The sequence below is a fragment of the Erpetoichthys calabaricus genome, chromosome 1, assembly GCF_900747795.2.
Source record: "Erpetoichthys calabaricus chromosome 1, fErpCal1.3, whole genome shotgun sequence".
In the NCBI taxonomy this organism is placed as follows: Eukaryota; Metazoa; Chordata; class Cladistia; order Polypteriformes; family Polypteridae; genus Erpetoichthys; species Erpetoichthys calabaricus.
This window is the reverse complement of record NC_041394.2, coordinates 318365368-318381892: the sequence shown is the minus strand read 5'-3', so window position 1 is coordinate 318381892 and position 16525 is coordinate 318365368. Positions and strand designations below refer to the sequence as shown.

Genomic DNA, 16525 nt, shown 5'->3' with positions numbered 1-16525 from the left:
GAAAGACACTCCTGGGAGATATTTTCAAAGCCTTCATCATTGTCTGGCAGAAGAATGGTCGATCTCCACATTGTTTATACACAGAGTGATGTAATGTCATTCAAAACTGCAATATATGATAAATACCTAGAGACAGTTGTCAAGCACCTAGATGCAAGATTCCCTGACATGCCAATTATTTCCAGCTTTTCAAAAGTTTTCAATGCAGAAACTCACAATTCAAGTGAGTATGCTGAAATTCTTTTCGATCATTACTCCAAAAATGGTAGCCCTCCAATTTTAAAATATGAAAGTAGCAGGCAAGAATGGACAGTTGCATCAAAAATGATCAGAAGTCAATCATACAAAAATGGCAGCGGCATCAGAGCTCAAAGAGTCGTTTCCAAATTTAGCCAAACTAGCTCATATTGGGCTAGTGATCCCATTGAGCATAGCTGAATGTGAAAGGGGGTTTTATGACCTTAAAAGGATCAAGACATGTTTAAGAAATCACATGAATCAAAGCACGCTAAATAATCTCATGCTGATCTCCTTGGAGGGCCCAGATTCTGGGGACTTAGGGGAAAGCTGCAGACAAGTTGCAGACTTTCTAGGAAGAAGAATAAACGTTTAACTGAAGTCACCTTCTGCATATGCAAGTTGGCTTTGAAGAATAATTTTTTTTATTTTTCTTCATTAGGTTTCCCATACTTTTTTTTCACTGTTTTCACTTTTCTTCCCAACATCAACAATACTTGTGCCTCTTGGTTTATGTCATAACAATTGTTATTTAAAATGTGTTAGGGTTGCAGGCTCCTGAATTGGATACTCCTTAATAATAAAAATATTCTGGCACAAATGTCAAACCTTAAAAAAGGAAGTCATATTGAGCATTGGAAAATAATTAATAATAATTAACTAATAAAAATAGTGCACATTTAATTTTCCCCATCACCAAATTTCCTCGTCCTGCCCCACCCGGCTACTTTTTCATGCCACCCGGCTGGAAAAAATTTCTGGGGAGAACACTGCGGGTTTACACTTAACGAGATATGATGCGTGCGGCTGTGGATGCTACTGCTATGCAAGCACTGTACTGTTTATACTTGCACGTGCACGTTATGTAAATCTGGAAGGTTCCACTAGGTGGGAATGCGAGATTTCATCATGGAGAGAACAGGTTTGGCTTCGCTGTGTTGTGTATTGCCTGAAACACCCATTACATTCTGAGGAAACCTTACCACAATATCTCGATGGATATTTAATGATTAAATGCATCAATCCAGCTAGCACTGGGCACGAGGCAGAAACAATCCCTGGATGGGGCATCAGCTCATCACAAGGTGAATACAAGCACTCACATACACTAGCATCATTACAGCATCACCAAATCCCTTAATCTGCATATGTTTGGAAGGAAACCGGAGCACACTGTGGAAATCCACCAGGAAAACAAGTAAAATGTAATATACATAGTTTAATGCATTTCATCGTGAAAGTGTTATCAAGTATAAATCTAAGGATGCTAAATGTGCAGAGAGTTGGAATATCATAAATGTAATGTGTTCTGTGTAGCGATCTATTGCTGCTTGCTGCTGCTGTCACTTCAGGAGGAAGTTCCAGAAGCACATAGCGATTAACAACTGGGTCGGTTTTAAGATGACATTTACGACGGTCTACTCCAATGATAAAAAAACTACGAAATTTAAGTGAACATTGAGATTTAAACTGAAATATCCACTTTAATCACAAAATACACCTTTTCAGTGTGTCCCCAACTTTTTTTCTTTGTGGCTCAAATATGTCACCGTACATTCTGATGCTGTTGTGAAGGTGCAAAAGAAAAAGACAACAGCATCACAAAGCAAATAATTCTTATTTTTAACATCTTTCTTCCCTCATCTCACGACACAGCGAAACCAGACACTGTTTTCTCCCTGCGATGATTTCTTGCATGGACACCTGTTGGAATCTTTGAGACTTCCTAAGCACACACGCAGGTACATATAGACAGTACACTGCTTGCATAGCAGCAATGTCCTCAAGCTCATGCATCACATAGTGTTAAGTATATGTCCGGCCAAAAACGACCTAAGATGTAGAGGTGCGGCAAAGCCAATGTCAGTAGGCTTCAGGTCTGTCAAACTAAAGGCTACAGTAAAATCAGATGGCAAAGAAGGACATTGCAGCAGCCTCAGCAGAGTGACCTGGAGCTCTGTGTTTTGTGTGAGGCGCATCTTCAAGAACCGGAGGTCTGAGTGTTGCTAGTATAAATACAGTGCTTTAAAAAAGTATTTAGGCACCTTCACTTTTAGGTCCATTTTTCCCCCTCACCAAACAGCACTCAAAATACCCCAGAATGACAAAGCAAAGCATTGATATAAGTATTCAGACCCGTTGCTATAACACTTGAAATTTGGTTCAAACACATTCCATGCTATAATCATTGCAGAGATGTTTCTACATCTTTAGTTTGAAGTCCACCTGTGGCCAACTCAAATCGATTTAGAGTTTATGTATGCCAGACTGTTTGGCTGACTAGTAAGTGTATTGCCAATGCCTTTGAAAAGGCCCTCATCGACTGACACCAAGCCAAGCAAACAAACGTAACACATTACCTGGCAGAATGCAACCGGCATAGTTTGATTGCATGAATTAGTATACTTCTACAACACCATCCTGCAAAAAGAGGACTGACAGCGAGTGAGCACACTCCCACCATCATTCAGAACAGTTTAACTTGGATATTAAAACATGCCATGTGTAAATGATTTTTCAGTTTACATATTTGGACATCCAATAGGACACCATAATTTGATCCCATTCCTAACTGAGACAACTTACAAATGCATAACCTGAACAGTGGAATGAATGCTTTCCTCTCATCTCATTTGTAAAATTGCTTACTCTCACACATACAGTATCTGTATTCCAACCAACTTATTTCTTTATAATTTAACCCTGATTTGGATTAATTTTAAAGTAAAAACTTAATAATTGGTATAGGGAATGACCCAGGGATAGAATTTGAGAAATTAAAAACTAACAAATGTTCACATTATTACTACTATTGTGAATGGTTTTAAACTACCAAAAAAAAATAATCCAGCAATCCAAGCACATGTGCAGAACTGCTGAATTAAAATAATGAATCGCATGCACTATTTATGTTATGCTATAGTGTTGCTGAATATGTAGTAAAGCAGTGTGATCATGATCCTAGAAAAGTATCTAAACAATTAAAACTGAATGATTTCCCTAAATAAAAGCCCTACCGATGACACAGTGAAGATCTAGATTGAGAACAACAAGACACAGGCTCTCTCCAGAGCGCTCACTGAAATACTGCACAGTCAGGCTAAGTGCAACATAATGATTAGCATTTATCATTAATACAGATCACAGAAAACTACAGTGTGACCCTAGTGTTCGGTTCCATCTCAGACAACTTAGCATTTTACATCACAAGATTTTTTGCTCTGCGTATTAATTGGTGGCTGGTAGTATGCACTGCTCTCAAATAACAGTCATCCATCCATTTTTTGAAGCTACTATTTACATTTCTGGGTCGCAGTGATTCAGGACCTATCCCAGGGTGCCAGTCAAATTAATACTAATCTAAACTTAATTAGGTTACTCAGACTAGCTAGACATTAGTGGTATTAAAAAAAAAAAAAAAAAAAAGTAGGACACCAGCGGTGTTACAGACAGTGAATACTGGTCTTGGAGACACACAGAATTTGTACCTTTATATGAAAAGCAGAAACTAAACTATAGCCTTCCTAAACACCTTACCAATGAATACTTCTTGTATGTTCCTGTACACAGGATGATGGTATCACTGGAGATTTTCCAAAGGTGTGCGTCACACATTTTCAAGGTCTGGCTACAGCAATGATTTAATCTGATTAGTTAAGCAACATCTCTATACTTTAAAAACTCTAACAGATGTTCACCACCAGTCAGTGCACACCATTCAATGAATGACCCATCACATACTCCAACTGTGCAGGTTGTCAGGGCAGTAGCCATCTCAGCGATAGGCAATTGGGACAGCAATCTTGTATTCAGGATCCAGGACTACAAAATGCCTCCTTAGGGACAAACCTGAGATATGCTCTTTAGATCATATGGGACCACTGATAAGTTAAGTTTACTCCCAGAAGATATACCATCTTGATGAAAGTAGTGCCATTTAAAGAATTTTTTTTCTTCTTTTTTTATTAAACAAAAGTATGATGGTATGCATTCCGGTTTAACTTTTTCTCCTTTCGCTGGCAGTACCGAGTCAAAAAAGCAATCTTTCTATCTAATCTATCTATTAAATACCATAACATTCTTAAAATCACCATTCACTTTCAGGGTCACAAGGGATTGGAGTTTAACAGACACAGGAAGAACTCCACATGCAAAATGACCATATGCAGAACTGAACCCAGGACTACGTCAGTGAATAAGCAGGACAGACACTATGCCAGCATACTGACCCTGTACACAGATGATATTAAAATATATATCTATAAATTTATGTAAATTTTTGGATTTTATTTACACACACACACACATATATATATACTAGCTGTGTAAGCCCGTGCAGTAAAAAGCATGGGGTCCTAGAAAGTATTGAAATCATCAGAAACAAAATTGAAAAGTAGAGATGTCAGGTAATTGGATGGAACTACTTTGGGAATCTCTCATTTTGTGTTGCCGATGTGCCTTGCATCGTTTGTGCATTAAAGGCTACGTGACTGTCTTTCTTCAGAGGTTTCCTTTTGCCAGCGTGCTCGCCTTGCTTGTGTATTAGTAAAAGGGATACCGTTTTGCTGATGTGGTCGCCTCATTTCTGTATTAGCTGCTAAGCGAGCAACTCTTTGGAGGTTTCACTTTGCCGACATGTTGGCCTCGCTTGTGTATCCTCGGAGGTGCAGCCCTTACCCAGACTCCACCTCTCACTTCCAGGCCAGACAGACACACACACACTTCCACGTGTAAACATTTTTATACAAGATATACACACATATACTTACACTCATGAAAAAGTTTGGGAACCCCTCTCAGCCTGCATAATAATTTACTGCATAATAATTTACTCTACTTTCAACAAAAAAGATAACAGTGGTATGTCTTTCATTTCCTAGGAACATCCGAGTACTTTGGTGTTTTCCAAACAAAGATTTTTAGTGACGCAGTATTTAGTTGTATGAAATGAAATGCATGTAACTGCTCAATACTGATTACTTGCAACACCAAATTGGTTGGATTAGCTTGTTAAGCCTTGAACTTCATAGACAGGTGTGTCCAATCATGAGAAAAGGTATTTAAGGTGGTCAATTGCAAGTTGTGCTTCCCTTTGACTCTCCTCTGAAGAGTGACAGCATGGGATCCTTCAAAGCAACTCTCAAAAGATCTGAAAACAAAGATTGTTCAGTATCATGGTTTAGGGGACGGCTACAAAAAGCTATCTCAGAGATTTTGTTAAACCCAGGTCTGGCAGGCCATGAAAAATACAGGAGCGGCATATGCACAGGATTGTGAGAATGGTTACAGACAACCCACAGATCACCTCCAAAAACCTGCAAGAACATCTTGCTGCAGATGGTATATCTGTACATCGTTCAGCAATTCAGTGCAATTTGCACAAAGAACATCTGAATGGCAGGGTGATGAGAAAGAAGCCCTTTCTGCACTCACGCCACAAACAGAGTTGCTTGTTGTATGCAAATTCTCATTTAGACAAGCCAGATTCATTTGGAACAAACTGCTTTGGACTGATGAGACACAAATTGAGTTATTTGGTCATAACAAAAAGTGCTTTGCATGGTGGAAGAAGAACACCGCATTCCAAGAAAAACACCTGCTACCTACTGTCAAATTTGGTGGAGGTTCTATCATGCTGTGGGGCTGTGTGGCTAGTTCAGGGACTGGGGACCTTGTTAAAGTCGAGGGTCGGATGAATTCAACCCAATATCAACAAATTCTTCAGGATAATGTTCAAGCATCAGTCACAAAGTTGAAGTTACGCAGGGGTTAGATATTCCAACAAGACAATGACCCAAAACACAGTTCAAAATCTACAAAGGCATGCATGCAGAGGGAGAAGTACAATGTTCTGGAATGGCTGTCACAGTCCATTGACTTGAATATCATCGAAAATCTATAGGATGACTTGAAGCAGGCTGTCCATGCATAGCAGCCATCAAATTTAACTGAACTGGAGAGATTTTGTATGGAAGAATGGTCAAAAATACCTCCATCCAGAATCCAGACACTCATCAAAGGCTATAGGAGGCGTCTAGAGGCTGTTATATTTGCAAAAGGAGGCTTAGCGAAGTATTGGTGTAATATCTCTGTTGGGGTGCCCAAATTTATGCGCCTGTCTAATTTTGTCATGATGCATATTTTCTGTTAATCCAATAAGCTTAATGTCACTGCTGAAATACTACTGTTTCCATGAGGCATGTCATATATTAAAAGGAAGTTGCTACTTTGAAAGCTCAGCCAATGATAAACATAAATCCAAAGAATTAAGAGGGGTTCCCAAACTTTTTCATATGACTGTATATACACACACACACACATACATACATATATACATACATACATATATATATATATATATACACCCTATAGGCAACAAAATATACCAGAGCCTGGTCAGAAGGCAGGAAACAACCCAGTACATAGCAATAGTCTACCACAGGGCCCAGTCTTACTCACTCACATACAAACAAACACCCATAGTCACAGAGGGGACAATTTGGAACTGTCACAGACCCCAACGTAAAAACTTGAGTACTGGAAGAAACCCACCCAGACATGTGTAGAACATGTAAGCTCTGCACGGACAATGACCAGACACGGAGCAATGGATCAATGAAGCAACAGTGCTAATTACTGTGCCCGAATAGCAGCGAGTCTCTACAATGACTTTAAATTCAGCTTTCTGTAAAGGTGGGCTGCATGAATTAAAAAAAAAAAAAAAGAAATGATATGGAAGGTTTTCAACATACTGCTTATGGAAGGAGTATGTGGTAGCATTTCTCAACCTTTAAGTATTTGCGACCCGAGTTTTCATAAGTTTTAATCGTGCCCCCTTAACATTTTTTTGAAAGCCCACTAATACCAATTTGTTCTTTTTTAATTAATGATGGATCATTGATGCATATTTTATTATACCTACTTAACTTTTATCGACATTTATCTAACTCTATGTTTATGTTTCTAGTATCAGAATGTAGTTTAAGTTAATTTGTTTTGGTTTCAATAGATGTATTTTTCATATTTTCTTTCTTCATTCTTGTTTTCTTTTTTCACATCTTCGCGACCCCCTAGGGGGGGGCCCACCCCACAGTTTGAGAACCACTGAGCTAAACCTTTTTAGTCCACAGCTGCCAACTCCACAATTACAACCGTTTATGGTGTAAAGTACGGCGAAGAACATGACAATGAACACATGGCACTGGTTTTGGGCACATACATTTGCACAACTGAAGCTTAGGCAGGTAAAGCAACTTGTGTCGAGTCACACAGTGAGCCAGAATGTGAAGTCAACTTAAGTAATGTGGTTTCACCGTCTGTCTAAGCCATTACACATTTCACCATTAGGGGCCAAGAGACAAGGATGCTTAATTTTCTGCTAGGCTTCCTTTACCTGTGCCTCCACTGGCTGTCGTCTCTACATAGCTTTCAGGGACTTTAGGAAAAGCATCCAACTCTTTAACCAGATTGAGGGCCTTCTTCCGGTTCAGTCGCCTCATCTTCCAAGCTGTCTTCCACTTCTCCCTTCATATATCCAACCTATGCAGGAGACAATTTGTATAATTAGAATAAAGAGCCTAGACATCACTGTGGTCATGGTGCTATATAAATGATGCATTTGTTATTGTAGAGATTACTAATTGGTAGCAGGAGGACAAAGATTAAAAGTGTACATTTTACATTAACCTTTTAAAAAGAAATTAAAAAAATAAAAAAATGTATCCTTTACTGAATTAAACGTATCCAGCAGCCAATAACTGATAACTGCTTAAAATGGATAAAGCTTATCTGTACCAATTAGTTTTGTCTATCCCGGATTCAAATCCCACAGTTGGTAGATGTTCATGAAGAGCTTACATGTTCTCCTTGTGACTGTGTGTGTTTACCTCCAACATGCCAAGATAGGTTAACTAGTGGTCCTAACTTGCTTTATGTTGTTGTGAGTGGGTCCTGTGCTGGACTGACATCCCACCCAGGTGGAATTCTTCCCAGGAGGCCAATGCTTCTTGTCATGTCCCTTTGACTATGTGGGCTGAAAAAATGTAGCAATCCTATTAGTTTGTGAAGCACCATTAACCAGAGACAGCACTGCTGGCCACACTGCAATAGGAGTACAGACAATGTCGAGATCAGACCTGAAACACTGCAGCATGACACAGCTGCTCCTCAGCCTCAAGACATAACTATTTGTACCCAGAGGGAAATTTGGCTTTTTACAGAAGTTTACTAAATAAACAATGAATTGAAATATTATGATAAACAAGAAAAAAATATTCAAATAAAACCCAAAATGACAAAACAAAAAAAATGTAAAAAAAGATACAAAACTTCTGACTTGGCAGTCATAGTGGGGTATAATGCAGACATATTACTGTTGGTATAAAGAAGGATTTCTTGTCACACTTGTGACTGAATAAATCGTTGGCTTAAAGTCCTCAGTGTTAATGTGTCGGAGAGGGTATGTGCAGAATTGTCTATAATGGCACTCAGTTTTGCTTTAATTCCCTCCTTTGCTATGACCTCCAGGGGGTCCAGAGTGTGTCCCATAACCCAGTCTGCCCTTTAATTAGCTTGTTGATTCGGTAGGCCTCTCTTGAAATGATGGTACCTGCCCGGCACACCACAGTGTAGAAAATTGCACTGAGCATCACAGAGTTGTAGAAGATGTGAAGGATGTCACAACACACAATAAAAGAACAGAGTCTCCTAAGGAAAAAAAATAAAACCTGCTCTGCCCTTTCTTATATGTTCCTCAATGTTACAAGACCAGTGTCACTGATGTAGACCCCCAAGTACTTGTAGGAGTGCACCACCTCCACATCCACTCCCCTGAAAGTGACCAGACATACAGTGCATCCAGAAAGTAATCACAGCGCATCACTTTTTCCACATTTTGTTATGTTACAGCCTTATTCCAAAATGGATTAAATTAATTTTTTGTCCTCAGAATTCTACACACAACACCCCATAATGACAACATGAAAAAAGTTTACTTGAGGTTTTTGCAAATTTATTAAAAATAAAAAAACTGAGAAATCACATGTACATAAGTATTCACAGCCTTTGCCATGAAGCTCAAAATTGAGCTCAGGTGCATCCTGTTTCCCCTGATCATCCTTGAGATGTTTCTGCAGCTTAATTGGAGTCCACCTGTGGTAAATTCAGTTGGTTGGACATGATTTGGAAAGGCACACACCTGTCTATATAAGGTCCCACAGTTGATGGTTCATGTCAGAGCACAAACCAAGCATGAAGTCAAAGGAATTGTCTGTAGACCTCCGAGACAGGATTGTCTCGAGGCACAAATTTGGGGAAGGTTACAGAAAAATTTCTGCTGCTTTGAAGGTCCCAATGAGCACAGTGGCCTCCATCATTCGTAAGTGGAAGAAGTTCGAAACCACCAGGACTCCTCCTAGAGCTAGCCGGCCATCTAAACTGAGAGATTGGGGGAGAACGGCCTTAGTCAGGGAGGTGACCAAGAACCCGATGGTCACTCTGTCAGAGCTCCAGAGGTCCTCTGTGGAGAGAGGAGAACCTTCCAGGACAACCATCTCTGCAGCAATCCACCAATCAGGCCTGTATGGTAGAGTGGCCAGACAGAAGCCACTCCTTAGTAAAAGGCACATGGCAGCTCGCCTGGAGTTTGCCAAAAGGCACCTGAAGGACTCTCAGACCATGAGAAAGAAAATTCTCTGGTCTTTGTGGTCTGATGAGACAAAGATTGAACTCTTTGGTGTGAATGCCAGGCGTCACGTTTGGAGGAAACTAGGCACCGCTCATCACCAGGCCAATACCATTCCTACAGTGAAGCATGGTGGTGGCAGCATCATGCTGTGGGGATGTTTTTCAGAGGCAGGGACTGGGAGACTAGTCAGGATAAAGGGAAAGATGACTGCAGCAATGTACAGAGACATCCTGGATGAAAACCTGCTCCAGAGCGCTCCTGACCTCAGACTGGGGCGACGGTTCATCTTTCAGCAGGACAATGACCCTAAGCACACAGCCAAGATATCAAAGGAGTGGCTTCAGGACAACTCTGTGAATGTCCTTGAGTGGCCCAGCCAGAGCCCAGACTTGAATCTGATTGAACATCTCTGGAGAGATCTTAAAATAGCTGTGCACCGACGCTTCCCATCCAACCTGATGGAGCTTGAGAGGTGCTCCAAAGAGGAATGGGCGAAACTGGCCAAGGATAGGTGTGCCAAGCTTGTGGCATCATATTCAAAACGACTTGAGGCTGTAATTGCTGCCAAAGGTACATCGACAAAGTATTGAGCAAAGGCTGTGAATACTTATGTACATGTGATTTCTCAGTTTTTTTTATTTTTAATAAATTTGCAAAAACCTCAAGTAAACATTCACGTTGTCATTAAGGGGTGTTGTGTGTAGAATTCTGAGGAAAAAAATGAATTTAATCCATTTTAGAATAAGACTGTAACATAACAAAATGTGGAAAAAGTGATGCACTGTAGAGGCTCTTTGGTGCAGAGATAGTCTATATCTAGTTCCTTGTTTTTGCTGATGTTAAATTGCAGACAATTCTTTCTGCACCAATAAACAAAGTTCTCCACCCATCTCGTATGCTCATCTCCCTTATTGATTGATACGTTCCATAAGTGTAGCATCATTTAATAATTTCTTGAAAGGACCTGGTACTCTATTGATTGACTTGATTTATTAAAACTAGACAGGACTGTTCCTTGTGGTGCGCCGGTGTTCCTTCTGTTTTACACAAAGGAAGTCTGTGTCACTTTAAGCAACTTCTTCTATTTTAACTTTCTACAGTGATGTCTGCAGAATTTGTGTTCTACCAATTTTGAAATCAGTTATTTATTGGATGTAAAATAACAACTATATTAAGCGGGTTAGAAAATAACTATTTATAAAAAAAGGAAGCAGCAATAAAGTTAAAGCCATGTTTAGTCCTAATGCGTAATCCAAGCGTAGGAGTCAGGGATAAACGGTTCACGTTTTCACCACATTTAGGTTACAGCATTTCAAAAACTGCGACTTCTACCCGTTCTCAAGGCAACCGAGGTCTGTGAATGCAACTGAACGACATCCAACCCCGAGGCTGGAAGGCTTTCCGCAACAAACAGGCTGTCTGAATCAGTGCGCCACGCGTCTTACGTCCCTCCACTGTGGTCCGGTTCTGTAACAGTCACCGACTCCGTCTGATCTCCTATTGGAAAAAGCGGGTTCAGAAACTGGATGGATGGATGGATGGATGGATGAGGACACACACTGTTCATCGCTACATTCTTAGTCTGAACTTCATTCATTCATTATTCAGGTAAAGTTGTATTTCTTGCGGTTCACAACACTTTTTAATATTTCCGTCTTGCCTCTCCAGCTAATACGCTACTTACTAAGATGAGAAGTGGGGTTATTCTCTGTTTAATCAGCTTTAAAAGATTTAAAATATTGAAACCCGTTCATCTATCAGACTCCACCAGGACAACTGCCATAACTTAAACATGCGGAAAAGAACACTGATGCAACCTACGTGAGCGGCATACAGTCTGTTCGTCGAGAGCACACCAACCACCAGACAAGCAGCTCCAATCCCCTCAGACCAGAAGTGCGCCTTCAGCTGCCGGACCTGCAGACACACACAGTGCCACTCACCGGAACCTTTGCCCTTTCAACTTCCACCCTCAAACCACCACCGATGTCACACAAAGGCTGGAAGCGCGCGCGACCATCTCCGCGTCGGTCTCTAGCGCGCCATCTGCCGGTTATGTCGTTTGACTCCTAAAGATAGTCGAGCTGCTCAGCTTACTTATACAGGAGCGATTGAAGTATCTATCCCCGCATGTTTATTAACACCGGCGTTTTGAATTTTATTGTCACTGTATTGTTCTCGACATGCGTCCAGTGATTTTTGAGGCGACAAGCTGTGCTGTATTTAGTCAGGGGGAACTGAAATGAGCACAATGCGTGAGTAGAAGCTGGAAACAGTTATGCCGATGGAAATCCGGTTGCCAAAATATCATTTGGTGTAGCGTGGCTCGTATTTTCTTTTTTCGCTAAGCGTGAAGATATGGAGAGTACCTGTCCATCTGGGTTCATCAGACTGGGTGTATCTGCACCTCCAATTGTGACACCGAGGCTCTTATTTTGGAGGAAGCTGGTGAAGTGCTGGACTTCAGGAGGGTGGCCACGAGTGACAGCAGTGCTGGCATTGAGATAGGGGCAGACGTTTAGCCTGCTAAGCAGTGTCCCTTATTCGTGGTTCACACCTACACCCAGAAAGCACAACAATTAAAAAAGGCAATCAATTGCCAACACACAATCCAGCGGCAATCTGAGTTATTCAGCTGTGCTTGGAATTTTATATTATACATGGAAGTATCAAGTGGATATTTTACTTCCAGCACCAAGTGTTTTTGCAAAGAGCACACATCCAAAGAATCCAGTTAAAGCCATGCTTTAATAGAGTATCTTGCTATTTAGATGTGTGATTGTGTAATATATTTCAATAAGTGGACGGCTGAAAGTAAACGTTCATTCTGTTGTGATTGGTATGATGTTTGATATTGCATTAATGTAAAAATGCACTGCAAAAAATCATGTGTGACTAAAACCCATTGAATGTTTTATGTATTCTTTTCTTAGGTATTTTGAGGGTTATATACTGGGTCTCTGTCTAACTGAAATACCATATAGTTTTGTAATGTTCCACTAATATTGGGCACAATGTGTGAATTATTTTTGGACACATAAAACTGAAAGGGCTGAGTTTGCTCTGAACATCATGGTCCCCCCCACCCCTGCCCATGGTGTTTCGCCAGCCTTGTGCAGTGGACCCACACACCCACACAGGAGCAGCCCCAGCCCACTCTGCCCCACAGGGGGCATATTTACTAGGTGAGGTCAGAGGCTAGTATGGTGGTCATTCCAGTGGTCTGTGGTGGTAAAAGAGGAACTGAGATTTCAGACCACTTGGTCCATGCCCTTGCTGTCTGTAGGCAAGTTTCCATAAGAACTGTTGATTGTGGAGACTGGGAGTAGAAAGTCTAGGTCAGAGGCATCAAACTCCAGGCGTGGAGTGCCACAGTGGCTGCAGGTTTTCATTCCACCTCTTTTCCTAATCAGTGACTAGTTTTCACTGCTAATTAACTTCTTTTCCCTTCATTTCAAGTTTTCAGTTCTCTGCATTGATTCCTTTTTTCATTAAATGACCGGCAAACAGAAATGAGACATGAAACAAGCCAACAGATGACCAGCTAAATTGGGGCTTCAAACTCCAACTAATTTCACTCCAACCAGTTTCTTAATGAGAAGCCAACTCTTGCTGTTAATTAAACTCATTTAATGCTATGGCTTGTTGCTACTCTCATTCTGACACAGCAGACATTTCCATAACTGTTGATTTTGTTTTTTCTAAGAACACCTTCAAAATGTTTTGGAGACCTGAGAGATCAACCTTACTGAAACCTTCACCTTTCTTTATTTTCAGAGATTGTGTGATGGGCACAGGTGAGCTGGTCATGTTTTTTGTCTCACTATTGTTTGGCTGCTAATTAATAAAAAAGAGACTACTAAGGGGCCTGAGACAAGTTAATTCAAATTAAAGCAAAAGAAGTTAATTAGCAGCAAAAATTGGTCACTAATGAAGAAGATGGTTAAAATGAAAACTGCAGCCCTCTAGGACCAGAGTTTGCCACCCCTGGTCTAGGTGGTGCTGGCATCAGCTGCCAGAGTATCCCAACACAAGGGAAGGAAGACAGACAGACCTATGATATATTAAACATCCAACATCTCATCAAGGGTCTGAGAATGCTGTAGAAGGAGTAAAGGAATCGTTAGGTGGTGTGACTTCCTGACGTGAAGAACCTCAGCAGGACAAGTGCTGCAAAAACTGGAAGCAATTTTTAAAACTAAGAGTAAGATTCTCAGTAAATTGTGCCCAACTATTTGATGAAGCAAGTAAAACACAGACTGGCAGGTTATGCCACCTCAGAGTTTGTATGGTCTCTTGCTGATGACATCCCAAAGATGTGCAAGTTAAGAGGGGGCTGGCAAGTCCAAATTGGCCAGTTATGAATAATTATGCCCTGATTCACTGGGGTCAGATACTGCATTCCTTCACATCCTTTGCGGCAGTAGGAAAGTTTACAAAATTAATAAATAGTTTTGTACCAAATAGGTACACACCATGGTTTGCTTTACTTGCCTGGGTGACATGGTGGCTTAGGACCGGAGAAAAATCGCAAGAAAGAGGTCAGAGAATTCTGGAGGCCTCAGAGTCTGACATGTGTTATGAGGGACACGTCAAAATTACAGAGAAGCCAGTCTAGTCAAGGAAGTATAGAGAGGCTGAAGAGAGAAGTGGCCTTCTGGTCTTGGGCACTGGTGATATTTAACATGAGGAACATCAGTTACTAGCCTGCATTTGAGAAGACAGAACTCTGCCTGTAAGAGTGCTTGAGGCATTGATTTACAAACCAACACGGGGCCCATTTAGTGCTGTACCAAAACGACAGGAACAAACTCCACACAAACAGGTCCAATCACAGCATTTGAAGCTAGTAATCCAGAGAACTGAGACAGCATATGGCCAATTTCAGTGTTCTTTCATGTGAAACCACATAAAGAACAGTAACTGATGTTTTTAATTAGTTGAAGGACAGACAGAAAATAACATAAGTCTAACCAACAAAAAGACCATTCAGTGCATCAAATGTATTTGTGGAGTAGCAGCTATAGTGCCGCCATAACATCTGGGACAAAGCCACATTTTTTCCTTGATTTACACCTCTGCTCCACAGTTTAAAATTACAAATAAAACAATTTGGATGTGAATAAGTGCACATTACAGACTTTCACTTGAATACACTGAAGTCACACTAAGTACACATGACAACACATTTTCCACATAGGCCCCCATTTCAGGGCACCACAATGTTGTTTGGGACAATTTGCATCATAGGTGTTTGTGATTCCTCAGTGTTTCAGTGCTTCTTAAGATACCGCACCTTGCTTCTACCCTTTGGAGTCTGTAGTTGCCATTGCTCAACATGAGGATAAGACCTGTTCCAATGAAAGTCAAAGAAGCCATTATGAGCTCAAAAAACAAGAATAGAATCATTAGACATCGGTAAAACCTTGGGATTACTTAAATCAACTGTCTGGAATATCATGAAGAAGAAAGAACACCATGGTGAGCTCAGTAATCACAAAGCGACTGGTAGGCCAAGGAAGACCTCCACTGCTGATGACAGAAGAATCCTCACTGTGGTAACGAAAAAGCCCCAAATGCCTGTCTGACAGATCAGAAACAGGCTTTGGGGGCAAATGTGGACCTGTCAGAGACGACTATGTGCAGAAGACTTCATGAACAGAAATACAGAGGCCACACTACAAGATGAAAACCACTAGTTAGCTACAAAAACAGGATGGCCAGATTCCAGTTTGAGAAAAAGGACTCAAATATCCTACAGAATTCTGGAAAAAGGTCTTGTGGATAGATAAGACAAAGCTGAACCTGTACCAGAGTGATGGCAAGAACAAAATGTGGAGACAAAAAGGAACTGCTCAAGATCCTAAGCAGACCACCTTATCTGCTAAACATGGTGGTGGAGCTGTTATGGTTTGGGCATGATGGCTGCCACACTTCTCTTCACTGATGATGGAACTGCTGAGAGCAGTCGCACAAAGAATTCTAAGGTGTATAACATATTATCTGCTCAAGTTCCAGTAAATGCCTCCAAACTCACTGGATGGTGTGTCATTCAATAACAAGATAATGATTCCAAAAATACTAAGACAAAGCAGGAGAGCATCAGCAGAGAAGATCCTCAGTACCTGGTGATGTCTATGAATCACAGTCTTCAAGCAGTACCTGCCATTGCTATGTCCAAAACATTATGGTGCCTGAAATATGGGTGTGGGTCCATATAATAAAAGTGTTGTCATTTCTATGTGGCAAGACCGAAATGTATGCAAATACTCTTAAAGTCTGCAACGTGCACTCTAATCACATTTGAATTGTTTGATTCATAATTTTCAACTATGAAACAGAGGAAGAAAATCATTCTTTGTTCCAAACATTATGGAAGACACCGTAAGATGTCCCAATAGTTCATCCATATACCTATAACAGTTGTCAAGACTACAGCTGCATGACTGGATAGAAGGTACCAAGATAATAACAATATTAATCTGAAGTGTGTCTTTAAGGCATAATAATTTAGATACAGAACAAGAAAGCAGCCCTGTCAATTTTAAATACAACAAAACAGTATTGGTGGTATCTTTTCGAGAAACACCAAGTACACAAAGA

The 16525-nt window shown here is 40.6% G+C and overlaps 1 protein-coding gene across 1 annotated transcript in view; it reads right to left on the bottom strand.

Moving 5' to 3' along the window:
• ergic2 (ERGIC and golgi 2) overlaps positions 1-11911 on the bottom strand; it is a 69688-nt gene extending 57777 nt beyond the window's left edge. The window contains exons 1-2 of the mRNA XM_028818014.2: positions 11744-11911; positions 7631-7776 (exon numbers count right to left, since the gene is read on the bottom strand). Coding sequence (XP_028673847.1) covers positions 7631-7736 — 106 coding nt within the window. The 5' untranslated portion in view covers positions 7737-7776; positions 11744-11911. The remainder of the gene's footprint in view (positions 1-7630; positions 7777-11743) is intronic.
• Between the last annotated feature and the right edge of the window lie 4614 nt (positions 11912-16525).